This window comes from Pseudonaja textilis, chromosome 17 (genome assembly GCF_049901715.1).
Source record: "Pseudonaja textilis isolate UNSWEBS1 chromosome 17, rPseTex1.2, whole genome shotgun sequence".
Classification (NCBI taxonomy): Eukaryota; Metazoa; Chordata; class Lepidosauria; order Squamata; family Elapidae; genus Pseudonaja; species Pseudonaja textilis.
In genome coordinates this window covers 7,751,390-7,769,979 of record NC_142006.1, presented here as the reverse complement: position 1 = coordinate 7,769,979, position 18,590 = coordinate 7,751,390, and the positions used below count along the sequence as shown (strand labels likewise).

The 18,590-nt window shown below is 44.4% G+C and overlaps 1 protein-coding gene across 3 annotated transcripts in view; it reads left to right on the top strand.

Moving 5' to 3' along the window:
* Positions 1-14,465, top strand: part of MVB12B (multivesicular body subunit 12B) — a 46,055-nt gene extending 31,590 nt beyond the window's left edge. For 2 of the 3 annotated variants that reach the window (XM_026712441.2, XM_026712442.2), the window contains exons 8-10: positions 5,721-5,776; positions 6,437-6,496; positions 9,605-14,465. In XM_026712441.2, the coding sequence (XP_026568226.1) occupies positions 5,721-5,776; positions 6,437-6,496; positions 9,605-9,691 (203 nt within the window). In that variant the 3' untranslated portion in view covers positions 9,692-14,465. The remainder of the gene's footprint in view (positions 1-5,720; positions 5,777-6,436; positions 6,497-9,604) is intronic. The other variant, XM_087914633.1, reaches the window with a different exon arrangement.
* The last annotated feature ends 4,125 nt before the right edge of the window (positions 14,466-18,590 follow it).

Below are 18,590 nucleotides of genomic sequence, written 5' to 3'. Positions count from 1 at the left end.
ACGCACAGAGACTTCCGGTTAGCGTCCGACTGCAACTCCCGTTTTCCCATTTGCTTTTTGATCACCTGAAACCTAGTGAGAACTGTAGTCAGAAGCAGCAGGCTGGGGCTTATGGAACCAGGATGCTTGTGGGTTCTTGTAGTCTGGAATAAATCCTCTCCCACCGAACCTTCTTTTCAGCAGAGAGGAAAACAAAACAGGCTGCGTGGGAGACATACGCCACCCTACGTTCGTTCGTGGAAAGGCAGGGGGATTTAAAATAATAATGATAATAATGATTTGATGTTGAAAAGTGGGGTGCTGTTCTATTATGTTATCTCTGAGCTCTTCAATTAATCAAGAGTAAATTGCTCGGGATGTACGCATTCATTCAGAACCGCGGTAGTTGAAAAACCCTGTTATTGCCACCATTTCTGTGTTAAGCAACGTTTCAGAAACCAAATCAAACACCCAACCCTCAGCCAACCTCTTTTACCCTTTCAGCAAAGAGGGTGAATAGCCTTAATTTTGCACCAGCAAAAGAAGGGGCTAATAATTACATCGTTAATTGGCATCTGGGGAAAAAAAAACCGAGGAGGCTCTTAATTATAAAGTGCTATTTCCCTAATAGCTACAAGAGTTGGGCATTTGATCTATATGGAAATTGCTGGCTATTATTAGCTAATTAGCAATTATGTTGATGGGGGCATCTTGTTTTGGAAGAATTTGCATGGGCAAATAAAACATACTTCATGGAAAATACATTGCTGTCCCAATGTTTCTTGTTAGTTTTTCTCTTCTCTTCTCTTCTCTTCTCTTCTCTTCTCTTCTTCCCTTCCTTTTCTACCTCCTCCCCTCCCCAAATCCCTGTTCTCTTCTTTTCTCTGTTTAAAAACAACTATTCACAGTCAACCTTCAGAAGGACTTTTTCCACCTCATGTGGCTTAAGAAGACATGTTGAATCAAGTGAAAGGCCTCTTGGCTAGAGTTTGGGTGTTTTTAGACTAGGAGGATCTTAGAACAGGGAACTGGGTGACAGCAATTTAGTTTTACCTATAAAATTAAGTAACCGTAAGGTTTCAAGGAAGGGTTGGAAGCCACCAAGAAATGACATGTCGCCCTCCTCTATTCTGGAAGTTGTATAGAGTCCTTTTTTATATATATATATATATCCCCCTTGCCGCGTTGGGATGCTTCTTCATTACAACCCCTTGCATATCTTTCCCTCGCATTCACATTTGCTTTAAGGTTCGTCTCCTTCAGGTTCTCCTTGCGGTTTGCCTCCCCGTGTTTATCTACATAAGGACTCGTCCAGGTGGGCGGCGTGAAGAATGACCTTCTGGATTTAAAGATTCCCAGGGCCAGCTTGACTTTGGCTAATCTGGTTAGAGCAGGCTGCCAAGACAAGCTCCGTTGGTACACGGCAGATGGCAAGGGCCCAGCCCCAAAACAAATGGCGCTATATCTTTGCCATCCGACGATCCGTCAAAGAGCTCTCTCAGGCTTGGGGAATTAAATCTTTTGCTACGTTTTTACTTTCCTGCCACCTTCTGTTTAGGCACCCTGAATTTCTAGTAAACTAACGATAGTTTATGACAGAGAGAGAAAAAGAGACAGAAGGAGACCCGGAAGGGGGGAACAAGCGGGGTGGGGGGGAGGGAATAGATCAACCTTCCTTTGCATGTTTCTCCACACCTGTTGAAGGGAAACTTCCAGGAACTGAGAATTGTGGAACTTGGAGTCCAGTGCCGTAAGGGTCATCAAGTTATTTTTCCTTCTGCAAAACTTGGGGCTGAGTTAAACTGGAATTTGCTGCTCTCGGAAGTGGGAACGGTCACCGGTGTGAATGACCTCAGAAAAAGAAGCGAGTCTTGGAGGATCTGCCTATCAGTGGCTCTATACTCGCTTTCTATACTCTCACGTAGCTTCCACTCCGTCGCGACGAGATAATTTCACACATCAGGATCATTTCTTAAATTAAATGACAATAAAGTCGTGGAGGGGGGGCAGTGTTTTCGGTGTTTGGCAGTTCATGGGAAGCCTGTCAAGTCATTAATAAGTCGTAGTGACAAACCACTTGACGAGGAAAGAGGAGTAATTAATTTGACTAAATAATAGCTTGGCCAGGTTCTGCAGGGTTTTTGGCCTTGGGAGTTTCCCACCGAAGAGGTTTCAGAACAAAAACGAAACAGGCTGGAAGAGGGGTGAGATCTGACACTGGCCCTGAGTTAGGACCTGGCATCAGGATTTGGGGCTCACTGAATTACGGTGGCCTCGACTTAAGACCACAAATGCAATGAACATTGCTAAGCGCTCCCATCGTTAAAATTGCGTCGTGTCAAGATTTTGCGATCTTTTTTCGCCATGATTGTTAAACAAATCACTGCTGTCATTAAGTGGACCTGGTTTCTCCCATTGCTTGTGATAAGTCAGCTTGGGGAAAGCCACAATGTCCCTGAGATGCTGCAACTGTCAAAAGTACATGCCAGTTGCTAAGTACTCCCAATTTTGATCACGTGACTGTGGGGGATGCTACACTGCTTGGCAGTGCAAGTACCGGCCGTGAGTCATTCATCTCAGGGACATTGTGTCTCTGGTCACTCAACAAACGGATGCAAGTCACGGATTGCCTGCGTTGTGATTCAGCCAATCTGGAGTGAGGGGTGCTAGTGGCAAAATGGATTCAGAACAGACAGAAGAGGATATTTGTAGCTCAGGATTGAACTGTGGGGTCCTTGTTGCTCTCGGAGCTGGATGGTGTTTTTTTCGGAGACATTTCATTACCCAGCTAGGTAACATCATCAGTGCTAGTAAGTGGGGCTTGCTCCCTGTTTATCTACAATAGCTCTGAGCTCAGTTGTTTTCTTGCAGACGTTCCATTACCCAACTAGGTAACATCACTGGTAGCACTGATGATGTTACCTAGCTGGGTAATGAAACGCCTGCAAGAAAACCACCAAACTCAGAGAGCAACAAAGACCCCACAATCCTCCTCCTCTCCACACACCCCAGTTCCTTCTAGCACTGATGATGTTACCTAGCTGGGTAATGAAAAGCCTGCAAGAACTTGGCCTCCACCTTGAAGCTTGCAAGGGGTTTGAGAGCGACTGGAGGGGACACGGCCAATGTTCTCAGCCCTTCTAGAGGAACTTTGGAGAGAGGTGAGAGAACCAAACCGTTCTCTTACTTTATTTCTCGCCCCGCCTCCCCCAAAAAGGATGACCTTGGCTTTGATTGGCATCACGAGGGATGGCTGGCCAAGTTTGCCTTCAGGAGGATCCCTTTTTCGGAAGGGTTGATCAGGACGAAGCCCCTACGGCAAGCCTTCCACCCAGAGGCTGTGGAGATGGGGTTTCTCAGCCCCTCCGAAGCTGCCAGCAAGCGCCTGGCAGGAACCCTAATGCTTCCTGACAGCCATATTTAAAACCTCTCTGCCTCCCTTCATTTGTTCGGTCGGAAAACTCGCCTCGCGCACGTTGCGCTCTCGGCGGCAGAAAGTTCTTTCCTTCTATTATTGGCATTGATGGGAAGACACCACCTGATATTTCAATGGTTCAGAAAGAACAATGGAGTGTGTTTCCATAAAACCCCCAGGAGATGCTTGGCGGAGGGAAAGAATAGCGGCAATTAGTACTTAGATTTCCACTTGTTTCTGACGCCCATTGTGTTGTGCCTTCAAAGAAACAAGCAGTGATTATGCTGGGGAGGATGTTTTTCTGCTCTGTTTCAAATTCTCGGTCCTCATGCGCGACTCATTTCTATTTAGCCTATTTAGTCGGCATCGGGGAGCAGGAGGAGGAGGAGGAGGAGGAGAATGGAGTGGGCACTTAAATTTAGGACCATATTCAATCGTATTTGCTACCCCAGAGAGAGGAGAATCAAGAAGCCCCTTCAGATGTCGAGGGCGCTTAATACGGGGTTGGGGGGTGTCTGGCACTCATGCCAGAAGGTTGTGTTCCTCTCCTGTAGAGGAAGATTGACAGGGGAAGGCGGGAGCTGGCTTCGCACAACCTGGTTGATTGATTAGGTACCGTCAGGATTGACTAGGGGAGACAAAACCTGGGTTTACATAACCTGATTGATTGATTAGGCACCGTCAAGTCGGTACGGAGCCTTAGCAACCACCTAGATGGATTTTCTCCATGATGTTCTGTCTTCCACCTGCTCCTTCACATATACTCATCACTGAGTTGTTGTTGCTGGTTGACCTCTTCGCCTTCCTCCTCCTAGGTCAATGGGTTTCTTCAGGTATTATATGGCTTTCTTGGATAGAAAGTTGATTATGTGCTCTTAGCAACCAGATTGCCAGATCTTCTTCGGGAGGATCTGTTCCTCACCTGACCCTTTGGGCGTCCCTACGTTGCGCCAATTGCCACTGTGGCTGAGATCCTCCACCTTTCAGTCATCCTTCTTTTTCCTTCCACCTTTCCCAGATTAGAACCTTCCCCTGAGCGATAGGCCTTCCCATAACACGATGAGTCTGTGTTGAACCACGTTATGGCTGAAAGCGGGATAAACCTGCAAATGTGGCCTCTCATGTATGGTTTAAAAGCTGGGCATGCCATGCAAAGAGCTAACCTTGATGCACTTGTTAAAACATGGTAGAGCTGATGGATGTGTGAGGTTTGATCTAGCAGTTGTAAGAGATGAGGAGTTTGCTGTGGATGGAAGAGAAGAACGTTCTTCCCATCTTTGACCAAGGAAAGGCAGAAACTGGAATTCCGCCGTTAGAATCCAACTTTGGGACAGAAAGGCATTACGACTCGTCTTGACAAGCTGCTTAGGTTGAAGGCACCTCTGTCCCTCAAAATCTCTCCATCCTTCCCTCTAGCCCACCCGTTTCAGATGCTCCCCACGAACCGATTTTATAAATAATCTCGTGGCGACAGCCCTGGATGGGGGCTGAATCTCTCAGCCCGCCGTGTTCACGTCTCGTTGGCATTAATAACAGACTCCATTGTGTGCTCTTCTGCCATTTCTTTTAAGTGCAATCATTCTGAGAAAAGGGCATCTCCTTAATTACAGGTCTGCTTAATTGCAGCTCTGTGGAAGCTCATTTGCTCCAAGGAGCCCACATGGCAGCGTTGAAGCATTTGGACAGATTGCTTGCTTTCCAGCTGCTGCGCATTTGTTCCCAATCTTGGTGGCTCCTCCGTTTCTCCGTTGCAGAAACTTAGGACTTCATGGCCTGGTCTTCTCTTCATTTGATCTCCCTTAGGGCCCAGTTGGGTAAACGAGGCTGAGGCAGAAGGAGAAAAAGTCATCCAAAGATTTAATGAGTACACTTACACGTGATTCACAACCAAGTTCATTATTTTAGTGGATGAACCTAAGCAAAGGTTTCCTTGTCCAGTCGTGTCCAACTCTAAGGTGCGGTGCTTATCTCCGTTTCTTGGCCGAGGGAGCTGTCATTGTCTGAAGACATTGTCCATGGTCATGTGGGTAGCATGGCTATACGCCAAAGGCACATGGAAGACTACCTTCCTGCCAAAGTGGTACCTATTTATCTACTCTCATTGTTGTGCTTTTGAATTACTAGCTGGGCAGGAGCTGGAGCAAGGAACGGGAGCTCACCCTGTTGTGCAGCACCTGGGTCTGACTGACTGTCAACTGACAAGCTCAGTGTCTTTAACTACTGAGCCATCGCGCCCCTTACTTTGGGGGCTGTAGAGATACAAAGACACCTCAATTATCTTAACCTCCGTTCTTTGTGGGTTTTTTTTTTTTTTTTTTTTTTGCAGCAATGGAAGGTGTGCCTTTTATGATCTCAGAGAAGTTTGCCTGTGCTTCAGAAGGGGTGAGTTTCCCATATTTATTCATTTATCTGTGTAATAGTCCTCTGGAGTTACATACTTAAACTCCTGGCACGTAACCATTGAAGAACATCACCCGTTCAAATACTCCAAAATCCATAGTCTCATCCGTTGCTTCAAGTCCTCCGTGCTCCCTCACCTTCCAAAAGCTCTGCAGAAAATTTCACCTTGAAATTTTGGAAAGCCCTGAAGTTGAATGCCTTGGGCGGGTGAGCTCGGCTGTCACTTTGTAATCTCTGTGTTGTCTTCGTCCACCCCTCCTTGAATCTTCTTGGATGTTCTTGAAAGGAACATCCATTTCTTAGGATGCTCAGTCGCTTCCCAAGCTGAGATGCTGGCCTGATGATGCCTCTCTTTGCTCCCACTTGTCAATGAGGTGCATGACGATATGTGGCTTCCCTCCCCTGCCTGCTGTCCCTCACTGAAGCCCCAGTTCTATCTCCAAGCAATGGACCGCATCCCTTTTGCCATTGGGTACCACCATACCGCTTCCCGATCCTGGACTACCGTTCCCATGACCTTGGAGCGGGGGGCGGGGGGGAGAGATGGGAGTGTTAGTCCAGCCGACCCTGCCAACAGAGACAGGAAAGGCTGGGTTGGATTCTTAAGATTTGAGTGGCACATTTCTGTCTTTTCCTGTTTAGATGCAGCCGGTAGACCTCCTGGGAATCACGATCAAATCTCTGGCTGAAATTGAAAAAGAGGTGAGGGTTTTTTTTTCCTGCCATACTCTAGTCCAGGGATGTCATTGAGGGCCACATCAGGGCTGTGGTTGACCCTTAGGAGGGGTGGAGAACTGGGTGGGTGTGGCCAATAGGGTAGGCATGGCCAGCTTGACACCACTGCCCCAAATTAGGGCGTGCGTCGGAACCCTGACAGTTGGCATGTTTCCTCTTGGCATTGGGTAGACAGGGCCAAAGCGATGCGGGCCAGAGCCTTACATTTTCCAGGATAGTTCTGCAGGCCAGATCCGACCACAGGCCTTGCGTTCGACACCCCTGCTCTAGTTAGAAATCTCGGAATGAAACCGCCAGAACTGAGAGGCAAAGAACCTGAACTAGTCGGAGAGATCCAGCCTAGAACGAAGGAGAGATTTCCTGAAGGTGAGAACAATTAATCAGCGGAACAACTTGCCTCCAGAAGTCGTGGATGCTCCAACGCAGCCGTTTGTCTGGAATAGAATAGGGTCTCCTGCTTGAGCAGCGGGGTGGGCTAGAAGACCTCGAAGGTCCCTCCCAGCCATAGGATTCTATGTTCTATGTAATTTGATTCAGATCTTCTGGGATGCTGCGTGTTGATTTCCAAAATCTCTTCCTCCCTCCACCGCTTTCCTCTAGCAGGCAGCCCTCTAGAGCGTAGTCTAACGTAATGGTCTTTAAGTGAAATATATTTGCTAACTAGCAACATTTCAGAGGGATTTTTTTCCTCCCCCTCCCCCCCCCTCTCAATATCTTTGAGTTGAGAATTTGGGTTATCTTCCCCTCCCCCCCCCTTTATCCCCCCAATGACTGAAGAGATCGGTCTTGATTATAATTGCTCTTACCCGCGCATATCTAATTTGTGTCTTTTTAAGTGTTAATTAGTAAACAGTTTGAGCTGACATCTTTATGCCTTGGCGTGTTTGAAAAATGGCTCGCGGGGTTTCCATTCGCTCTGGGCCCGTGCCACGGGCTGCTTCGTGGTGCTGGCATGAAATTAACAGCGACGTGGGCTCTCGGTTTGATTTAAAAAAAAAAAAAAAAGATCTTACAAAGGATTTTGTAGAAACGCTCCCGGTTGTCTCCTGATTTTTATTTCTTGGAGAGAAGGGGCTGGCAAATGGATGCCCCCGAGTCCTTCCTGTACTGTGTATCTTTGCAAAGCAGTTTGCAAACGGATCCTCATTTCCTTGATAAACTTAGCAGCAAACAACCCCGTGTCTGTCTGAAGGAAGGTTTTAAAAAGAACAGAAATTGCTCAATCTCTTCTCTTCTGCTGCCCTCTATCTTTCTTTTGTTTCAGGGACAACTAGGTATCAGTTATAATTTTCTTTTGAAGTATAAGGAGGAGGGGAGGGAATAAGAACCCCTAACATTCATTTATGATCGCGCAGTGCCATCTAGTAGTCTCATCAGTGATTGCATTGGGAGGAGCGAAAGAATAATGGTATAGGGAAGAAGGAGGGAGGTGAGAGAGAGAGAGAAGGAAGAAAGAAGAGAGAGAAGGGGGGGAAGGAGAAGACAAGGGGAAGGAGGGAAGAAAGGAAAGAGGAGATGGGAAGGAGGGAGGAAGGAAGGAAGGAGGTAAAGGGGAGGAAGGATTAGAGGGGAAAAAAGAGGAGAGGAAGGAAGAGGAAGAGAGTGAAGGAGGGAGAGAGTGGGGAAGGGAAGAAAAGAGAGAGAGGTTAGAAGGGTAAGGGAAAAGAAAGTAAAGGTAGACGAGAGAAAAAAGCTAAGGAAAACCTTCTATAACTAAGGATTTTGGAGGTTTGATAGTTGCATTAAGGTACCCCTGAGTAAACGAGTAGACAGAATTTAAACGCCCTCTACTCCATCCTGATGATTATTAAGTTACAGGGGGTGGGGGTGGGGGCAGGGGAAGAATAAGAGAATGGATAGCATCAGTCAATCATTTCATCCCAAGACGTTAAAATGGATTTATTGCCTGCTCCCCTGCGCTGTTTGTCCTAGCAAGGCAGGTTATTTTTGCTTGGTCCGCTGCTGCACTTGGACCACCAGGCGGCGCCCTTGCCACGTTCACTTTGCACTGCCTTTCCGACTTGGATGAAAAGTTTGCAAGTGTGGGACCCTTTTCTCTGATTGGTTGGTTGATTATGTGCCTTTGAGCTGGAATAGGGCGATAGGTTCTTCGCAGGGGCCTTCAAACTTGACAGCTTGAAGACTTGTGGACTTCAACTCCCAGAATTCCTCTTCCTCCAGCCATGTTTGCTCTGGAATTCTGGGAGTTGAAGTCCTCAAGTCTTCAAGCTGTCAAGTGTGAACGCCCTTGCGTTATTCTGCCATCAGGTTGGCACCAAAGGTGGTTACCTGGATGGATTTTCTCCAAGATGACCTTCAGTCCTTCCACCTCCACCTTGAAATGTGGAGTCCTTGGTACTGAGCTCGGTTCTTTCCCGGCATTAGGAGCCTCTCTAGGAATTGTTCGACTTACCCAGGTAAAATTGCTGGATTGATTGACTGTGCGCCAAGAAGTCAATGTTGACTCTCATAGATAGACAAGATGTTCTGTCCCTAATGTCCGGTGTCCTTCCAAGTTTACACTCATCGCCTTGTAGCTGAGCCTCTCCCCCTTGCTGCTTCCCATCCTCTTCTACCGTTCCCAGACCTTCCCCAAACAGCTGGGCCTTCGCAATGTGTCTGAAGTAGGACAATTTAACATAATAACGAGGGACCTTGGAGGTCTTCTAGTCCAACCCCCTGCTCAAGCAGGAGACCCTATCCCATTCCAGACAAATGGCTTTCCGGTCTCTTCTGGAAAGCCTCCAGTGATGAAGCACCTACAACCTCTGAAGAGAAGCCGTTCCATTGATCAATTGTCCTCACTGTTAGGAAGTTTAATTCTGGGTTGCTTCTCTCCTTGATCAGTTTCCATCCGTTGCTTCTTGTCCTGCCTTCTGAAGGTGCTTTGGAGAATAGCTTGACTCCCTCTTCTTTGGGTCAGCCCCTCAGATATTGGAAGGGCTGCCACAAAGAAGAGGGGACCAACCTCTTTGAACCAGTTGAGGGCTCTGGATGGATGAGTTCGACGACGGTGCGTTGTTTGGTTGTTCCTGGCTGCCCAGTCGTTCACCTCTGGCTTTTTGTCTCCTGCAGTATGACTACAGCTTCCGGACAGAGCAGAGTGCTGCGGCCAGACTGCCTCCCAGCCCCACCAGATGCCAGCAGTATCCCCCTTCCTGAAATCTCTCAACTCCTTGGAGTGAAAATGCACACGTACTACTGAGCAGCGAAAGGATTTTCTTCCTCCTCCTCTTCCTCGCTTTGTAACCTTCCCTCCCCCACCAACCCTTCCCATCCCTGACGAGCAGTATTAACGGAGGCCCTTCCAGGAAAAGACACAGGGAGCCTCAATTTTTGTCTCTCCCCCATCCTCCTTTATACAGAACAACTGGATAGCATTTCTCTCTCCCTCCCTCTCTCTCTCTCTCTCTCTTTCTCTCTCTTTTTTTTATATATATATATACCAACTTGTCCTTGCTGGTTGGCAAATCCTGACTCAGCTCCTTGAGTCCAACAGCCCTAACTCTGCAGGTTCCCCCAGGATCATCCCCGCCCGTCATGACTGAAGAGACCTAGATTTCCGTGGAGGATTTCTGTCGGTCCGTTTTTATTTATTGTGGGGGTTTTTTGGTCTGTGTGGGTGAGGTTTGATCATTGATTCCCTCTGAAGAGCTGCTCCAACTCAGCCGAAGTGTCTTCTACTTAAACCCTGGTTTAGTAGAAGGGATAGACTTTTTTCTTCTTCTTAAACCAGAAGAATATTCTTTTTTTAGCTGTTGTCTGTTACACCCGGCTGGCTTTCTCTGACGTTCCTCAGCTGATCAGAGCTATGAAGGGCCATCCTATATCTCACCAGGGGCGTCACTTTTTCTTCAGCGCTGGTTTCTAAAGGGGTTTTGTGTCACTTTTACCGTACAACGCACCACCTCCGTGCAATGCATGCCATCCTTTGTGGTTCAGAGCTGCTTCAAGTGTATGGCCTGAAACGGACGTCGGGTTTTTGGAAAGTGTTCTCTGAATCCTTTGCCTAGGTGGACGACAAAAGCTATATTTTTCATGGATGGGCAACTTCATTTCTGAGCCTTTAAAAAGAAACAACATGTGATTTATATCTGATCTTTTTAGCAAAAAGAGTCTAGTTCAGGATTTTGTCTGGAAGGTCCAAGAAACCTCCGGGGTCTTTCTGCACGAGCGTTGGACCCCTTCCTCTGTTACAAATAGTTCAATTTAGCAGCCAGAGGACCTGTCCATCTAACCGGCCTGCTTAAGGTGAAACAGACCACGATGTGTTCCTTTGGCGATCTTGGAAAAAGAAACCGAGACTTCCATTCGTACTGAGGCCAGTCTAATGTAAGCTCCAGCCCATGACTCCAGAATATACACCCTGATGCAACTTGTCACCGAAGCTTACGTTATTTAGGGAAACCTGTGTGAACTTCCTTGCTGCTTTTTTTGTGTGTATGTATGTGTGTGTGTGTGATTTGGGTGCCAGAGAACAAATGCTGTGTTGTACAGACAAAAAAGGAGAAGAGATTCTTCCTTCCCCTTTTCATTGGTTTCTTTTATTTAAAAAAAAGAAAACCAGGTGGAAACGTTCCAGCATGTCACATGTAAATAAATACTAATTTCTCTAATGGTATTAATAATGCAATTGCCCTGGTCATGGACCCCAACTGCTCCTGGGGTTCATTTAGCTTATTCTGGAGTAGTTTATTCATGGCAAAGAGGGGCAGTCGTACTGCATAAAACAGATATGCCTTCCCAGTCCTTCCCCCCAGAAGTTTATAAATTGCACTTTTCAAGAAAGAGCAAACCTAGATTTCTGGAAAATTGTTTGGACGATAGCTCTGCAGCGCAATCCAATCCAGCTGTTCAACCTTCCTCGTAGCAATTTAAGTCTTGATTTCTTTACCATCTCTTTTGGTTTTGCCAAAGCTTTTCAGTTTCCATGGTCCACTGCCAGCCTCCAAACTGCCTTTCTCTGCCCCACAAGCAGAGGAAAATCATGAAGGCATTAAAAAGGAGCCCCTGCTTTAGATGGTGCCTGGAGGTATTTTGGAAACCAGTAAGGTAAACTGAGGCAATGATTTGATCTTTGAGTAAGTCTTGAAGTGAGGCAAAGCATCTCAAGAAAAACAGACAGATCTGGGATGAAGAGAGAGTGAAAGGAGTTTTCCGGTTAACAGAGTAGAGAGAGCTAATTTGATGGCCGGAGTACGTGAATTGAATCTGGTTGAGGAATTTGACCGAGTCTGAAAAAGTCTGGCCGAATGAAATTGATTTGGAAAGCCATTCTTATTTATTTTAGAGATATCCTATCTTTGGATCCTGGAAGGGTGTGGAAGCAGTTCAGGCCAGCCATTTTTTAATCCCCTCAATCAGAACATCTTAATCCCTGAATTATTCTGTCTTGCTAGATGGTTTCCTTCCATGAGGAGGTGGCCCTAAGATAGCAAAGAGATTTCCCTGTCTCAAATTTTGGAGAAGTGCCGCTGGTATAAATTTAAATGAATCTGAATTCATCGTCTGGCTTTTGATTCAAAGCAATGCCCTGGGTCCTTAACACCTGGAAAGGTAGAGGAGGAAGTCACCATCATATTGGATGGACTCCCAAGAGGAAAGTTGCCAGCAGTTGCTTCCTGTAAGAGGAGGGGGAAAAAATCTAACCCAACCGATGCACCTGGATATAAAGAGAAGCCAAAATGGCACCTTCTACCTTTCCATGCTCTTAAGAGCCCATGAAGCAGCTTTGGATTCAAGGTTACAATTGCACCAGAATTGCCTCCTTGGGCAGAGAAGGGAGTCCCTGTTTGCAGTTGGTATCTTTCAATATTCTGATGCAGGGTTTGAATTCTTCCTCTCTCCCCTTATCTGATGAGGAGACCGTGACAAAAAATGCATGTTCTGATGAAGTTCTAAAATTCCAGTCGGCTTCCACCCAACCCTTCTTGGCGCTGCTTCGCCTCCCCTACTCATCCAATGGATAGAATGCAATTTAAATTTTTAGAAAGGAAGGCTTAAGTACAAAACATACCAGGGTTATCATTGCATCTTCTTTAAATATATGGAACTTAATTCTTCTGTAACATCAGTTTTTTTAACATAGCATTTGACCTCCCAACAGTACTGATAGGTTAGTGTTTATTTCTATATTTGGGACGTATACATATAGTTCTGGATGTTTTTATGCCAGTCTGTAGTCTTTTACCTTGTTCCCACCCCTTTCCCATATATTTCTCTTTAGATAACACAGATACGAGCCTCTCATTTCCAGGCAGAGATTGGTAGAATCAGACAGAGCTGAAGCCAACTTCAGAAGAAAAGTTTTGTTTCTCTCTCCCCACCCTATGAAAGGAAGGCGATGTTTTTACACAAGAATCATTGCTTCTGCTCACAGTCAGAAATGGTGGAAGGAAGGAAGCAGAATTGGTAGGTGTCAAGTTAACGAGGCCAAATTTTATTCTTGAGTTCAGAGAAAATAGGGAAGTGGAGTTAGAGAACTCATCCCTGTTCTCTCCGTGCTGGAAAAATTACCTACAAATGAATCTACATCTCTCTCTTTTTTATTTCCCCTGATGTTGGTCTTACAACAAAGGTCATCAGGAGTTTCTGTTGCTCTTAATAGCATTTGGGGTGGCTTTTGTTAACTTTCCATGCTTGTTTCTGTTAGACTCAAGGATCTTCAAACTTGGCAAGTTTAAGACTTGTGGACTTCAACTCCCAGAATTCCTCAGCTAACATGACTGGAGGAGGAATTCTGAGAGTTGAAGTCCACAAGTCTTAAAGCGGTCAAGTTTGAAGACCCAACTCTCCTTGTCCTTCCTTAGCCATTGGCTAGAGTTGAGAGCACATGAAGAGTTTGAAGGCCATCAATGAGTGGGAAGAAGCACATTCCATTTCTACTTCCTCCTACTAGAGGTTGGTGGTGTGTTGTTTTGACAACGCAACACTGAAGAACTTTTTTTTCAAGCAAGGTCATCTTTCCTGGCAAAAGACTTTGCCCAGGACAAAGCAGTTGTGCATCACAGGTAACAATTGCATGCTACAATTGTAGAGATATTTCTTTTTTTGTCCACATCTCCACACAATCCCATCATATCAGTGGATGCAACTTGTGTACTGTTCTTATTCCACTCACCACCACTGAGGGGAGACAAAAGATTTGTAGATTGTTCCTGGAAACCAGACGGCCTGTTTGTGCAGCTTTTGTTGGGTTTTATATTCACACAGATGGAATATATGTGTGAACGCACACACACACAACACACACATGGTTGGGAGTCTACATTGCACAAATGAAAAATGGGTGTGTTATTTTCTGTCTGTTCCCCTAAAACAGAAAAAAAAAAACCTGTTACGATTGGGGAAATCCACGAGACTCCCTAAAACGGGTGTTTTACACACTGATAAATTTAGGGCAGCTGGTTGGTTCAAAATAGGTTAAATTTGTGGTGTATTTTTGTGTGAGTGTGTGTGTGAACTGGATTAAGTATTTGTTGTGTGGAATTATATTTTGAAAGAGGGGGCTTGTTTAGGTTAAAGGCCCTGTAGGTTTTGCCTTTTAAAGAAATATAAACATGGGGTTCCCTTGAGGTCACAGAAAATGACATAAATGCAACAGTAATGCAACACCCTATGAAATTCATGGATTAAAACATCTCTATGCCATTTACTTCAAAAACGAGTATTGTTAAGCATCTGGGCATTTTTTTAAACTGTGTTTGTATGCGTGTGTAGGTATGAATGTAATATTCTTTTTCTTAAAGATGCTATGCATTTTCTTCGTGATGGGATATTGAAAGTGGATTAAACGTGTCCATTAATCCTATTAATATTACCCTTTCATATTTATTTTAGATGGCCTACTTTGTATTTTACAAAGGGAAGCTCCCGTCTTGAGAATTTAGTCTGTATTCTTAATATAATTTGTTGAATAAAAAAATTTAACCACTTCTTTCTATTCTTTTCTTTGAAGGCTGTGAATGTCTTTTGGCTCCCATTTCTTTAGGAAAGGGGGCATGTTGAAAATGTCAGGGAATATATTATATATTGTAGGACTTTGACGCTTTGTATATGTCTGGTAATCCTGAGACATCTTCTAAGCCATCAGCATAGTTCTTGAACTTTCTTTCTTTCTTTCTTTCTTTCTTTCTTTCTTTCTTTCTTTCTTTCTTTCTTTTTCTTCCTTCCTTTCTTTCCTTCCTTCTCTCTCTCTCCATCCAACCATCCATCCATAAGGATCTGTCTGTCTGTCTATCCCAATTTTTATCCATCCTTTTAAAAGACTATCCATCTATTTTCCTACTTACATTTAGTGTGTCTTCTCTGACTCTGTCTTCGTTATCTACCTTTTTATCTGTCTGTTTGTCCATCCATCCATCCATCTAATTTATATAGCTACCCATCCTACAAGAAGTGACTTGAGTGACCTAGAAAAAAAATTAGAGACTGGCTCATTCTTTTTGGTGACTGCTATTGAACTTCTTGGAACTGGTGGAAAACGTATACACAGGGGTCCATGCCTCTGTTTGGAAAACTAGTTCTTCCCTTGCTTTCTTCCCATCTCCACCCATAATCTTATTCCTTCGCCTTTCCATTTAAGGAGATTAATCCCTGTGGTTGAGACACTCTGTCTGTTTGTAACCTCCAAAGGAACCACACTTGTCCTGAGGGAAAGAGGGAGCTTTTATGCGTGCAAGTATTGCGGGACTTGGCAGTCACTAGATAAACGGATGAATAGGAATCTTCAAACCGCGCAATGGATGTGTGTTTTGCAATTGGTCTGAAAGGCATGCACGTTTCTTCTTTGAAAAAGACAGAGGTTCACTTCCAAGCAAGATTGTTTAATTGCCCCCACAAACTTTAAGCAAAAAAAAAAGATGAAAATACTGGATGGAGCAATTAAAACAGCCCCGAATTACTGAAAAAAAGTATATAAGTTGCAGCTGATAGAAGAGAATACTTATAGCTCAGGGATGAAAGGTGATGCTCCTTGATGCTCTCTGGGCTTGTTTTCTTGCAAACATTATACAACCTCACTAAGGAGCATCATCAATACTAGTAGGATGTATGGAGTAGAGAAGGGAAGTACTTGGGACTATCTGAACTTGGTTGTTTTCTTGCTTTCATTGCCAAACTAGGTAACATCATCAGTGATCCTTCCTTCCTTCCTTCCTTCTCTCCTTCCTTCCTTCCTTCTCTTGGATTTTTGTTATTTTCTTGCAGACCTTTCATTACCAAACTAGGTAACAACATCAGTGCATCATTTCCTTTTTTAAAAAATATGGTTTTTCCCTACCCCCAAAAACTGGAGGATAGATTCGAGAATGGAATCAGCACTCAGATACAGAGTTGGAAGGCGCCTTGTAGGTCATCTAGTCCAACCCCCCCATGCCCAAACAGGAGACCCTACACCATTTCCGACAGATGGCAGTCCAGTCTCTTCTTGAAAGCTTCCGGGAAGGAAGCTCCCACAGCTTCTGAAGGCAACTTCTGTTCCTCTTGGCAGCTTACCAAAGGAAGAAAAACTAGGGAGATACAGTTTAAGTGAAACTATTTCCCATCTTCCACTTGGAAAGGCAAGCGGTATTACCTTCGACGTATTTACCTACTGACAATTCCACATGTTGTCTTAATACACAGCATGACATATTACAAGGCAGAAACACGGCTTGTTTTGAAGCTCCCATCCTTCTCGGAAAAATGACAAGCCGATGTCAGTTCTCCAGAAGTTACAACTAACATAAACCATCTTGACATTTGAATTACAGTCTGGAGGAGTTTGTGCTGTTGAGGGTTTTTTCCCCCCTCTTTTTTAATTTACATGATGGGTTTCTTCGAAGTGGGGGGTGGAATCTCAAATGGGCAGGTGAAAAAGCTATGATATCACCTGGCAAGAGAGGAAAGCATCTAATCTAGTATAATTGTCTAAGAAAACAAGACATTTAACAACAAAACCCTCCAATAGTAATCCAGGAAGAATTTCTCCGGGCGTCAGTGGAAATCTACCTCTGCTTCCAAATGGAAAAAGCAAATAATTTAAGGCTGGGATGAGTGAGATTAAATAAGAAAGATTACTTTCAAATAACTGAAACGAGCCAAAAATAAAAAAAAATAAACTCACTAACAATTGATTGCAAAAAGAATTTTGCCCTCTGTCCTGTTTGCAACCTTGGAAGGAGAAGTCCCATTTAACCAGAATGGCACCATTTGTGCAATGGAAGGTGTGACCTGCGCACACAGGAAAGATTTGCCATATCCCTCCTCTGTGTGTGTGTGTGTGTGTCAGACAGACAGACAGAGGAAAAAGCAAGGAAGGAAGGAGAAAGAAAGGAAAAGAAAAAAGGGATATATCACTAAGCTCTTGGCCAACATTTGAGGTTTCCCTGGCAGTTTGAGGTTTTCCAGCACAGCCATGGAACTGCAATTTGCTGGAATTTATTTCAGCAAAATGAATATATTTATTTATATTTATCACCATATAATAAGTCATGGTTATCCTGGTCAAGGAGAAAGGAAAACAGGCTCTTTGTGTGTTTCATGTTTATATGGTGGGTGGGTGGTTTTGTTTTGTTTTGTTAGGGAAGAAGAAAATATTTTTATCCACCTCAGGATACCCACAAACTTGTTACGACATTGGAAGTCGATGCAGGTGCTACCCTGGAGGAAAATAACTTTTTTCAGGGTTCCTGACTATAGACTGAAACTATTTGAAATAAATCACACGAGATTAAAGATTTGGTTTTATTTGCTTCCACGACAGAGAACCAGAGCAGATTCGAATACATACACCATTTTAAAAGGATCTGGAGTTCCTCAGATTGTAACAAATTGGGGCCGGGTTCTTTTGACTAATTGGGAAGTTTGATTGGGAGTGGAATTTACATAATTTAACAAATAATAATAAAGAGGGATTCTATCAACTAAGGGTTTTTTGGGGGGGTTGAGAAATGATGTTGTAGGACACTCCAAATACCGAGAGGAAATCCAGTTCTGGCCAAATGAAAAGCAGGTCAGGATATCGGGTTTTAAGCCGATTGTTTCCCCTGCTTTATATTAACCTGGTCAAAAAAGGCTTAATTCCAAATCTGATAGGCACAATATACTGTCTCTCTGTGTGTGTGTGTGTGTGTGTGTGTGTGTGTGTGTGTGTGTGAGGGAACATGCCTCCAAAAGATGATTTATTTATTTTTTAAAAGGCATAGGGCTCCAACTTTGCAAATTGCAGATTTAATTATTCTGTCTACTCTTCTCCTTTTGGCCAAATCCTCGAGGTCATATGCAGCCAGTTAAGATAATGAGGCTAAGGTGGAATTAGGTGTGACTTGACTTTTCAAGAGAGGGACAGTCCTCGCTTCCACCCCTCAACCTCTGCCATCTTTCTTTTGATGGAGTTGGTTCTCCCCCTCCCCAAATACCTCAAGGAGTAGAAAAAGGCTCCCTTCTGTATAAAGATCAAAGGTTCCTGGTCTTTTCCAAAATTGCTTCAGACTTTGCGTCCTAATTATCTCTCCCCTTCTCAGTTCTCCTCCATTATCTGGATGGCCGTTGCCTTTCTACAAAGCCCCCATGTGTCATTCACCACCTCTCCTTTCTCTCCTTCAAATTGCATTTAAAAAAATAAATTCCACGTCCTTTTCATTCTTTTGCACGTTGGTCTCCCCAATTGTTCACCCTTCTCCTCCTTTTCTTTCCAAATTTGATTATTCTTTCAGTGATATGGAAAGCATTCCTAGCTGGTTTAAAATTGTGTTTTTGGACAGCCAATAGTCACTGGAGACTTCAACCAGGAATGTTGTACATGAAGTTTCTGGTTCGATAGGGTGCTAATTATTCAGTAATTTGTTAAACTACAACCAAGAACAGTTAGTCTTACTGTTTTTTTTAAGAACAGGAGATGACAGTCACTGATGTTTGGGGGGATAAAAACTGACCTAATATTAATTTATTGGGGGCGGGGGAGACAGAGTGGGAGAGAGGGAGGAAGGAAGGAAACTTTGATATTTTTTAATCACTCATTGGGAGCATCAGGCGAAGTCTGCTTTTCTTCTAATGACGCTGTCCAGACCCCAACCCTGTT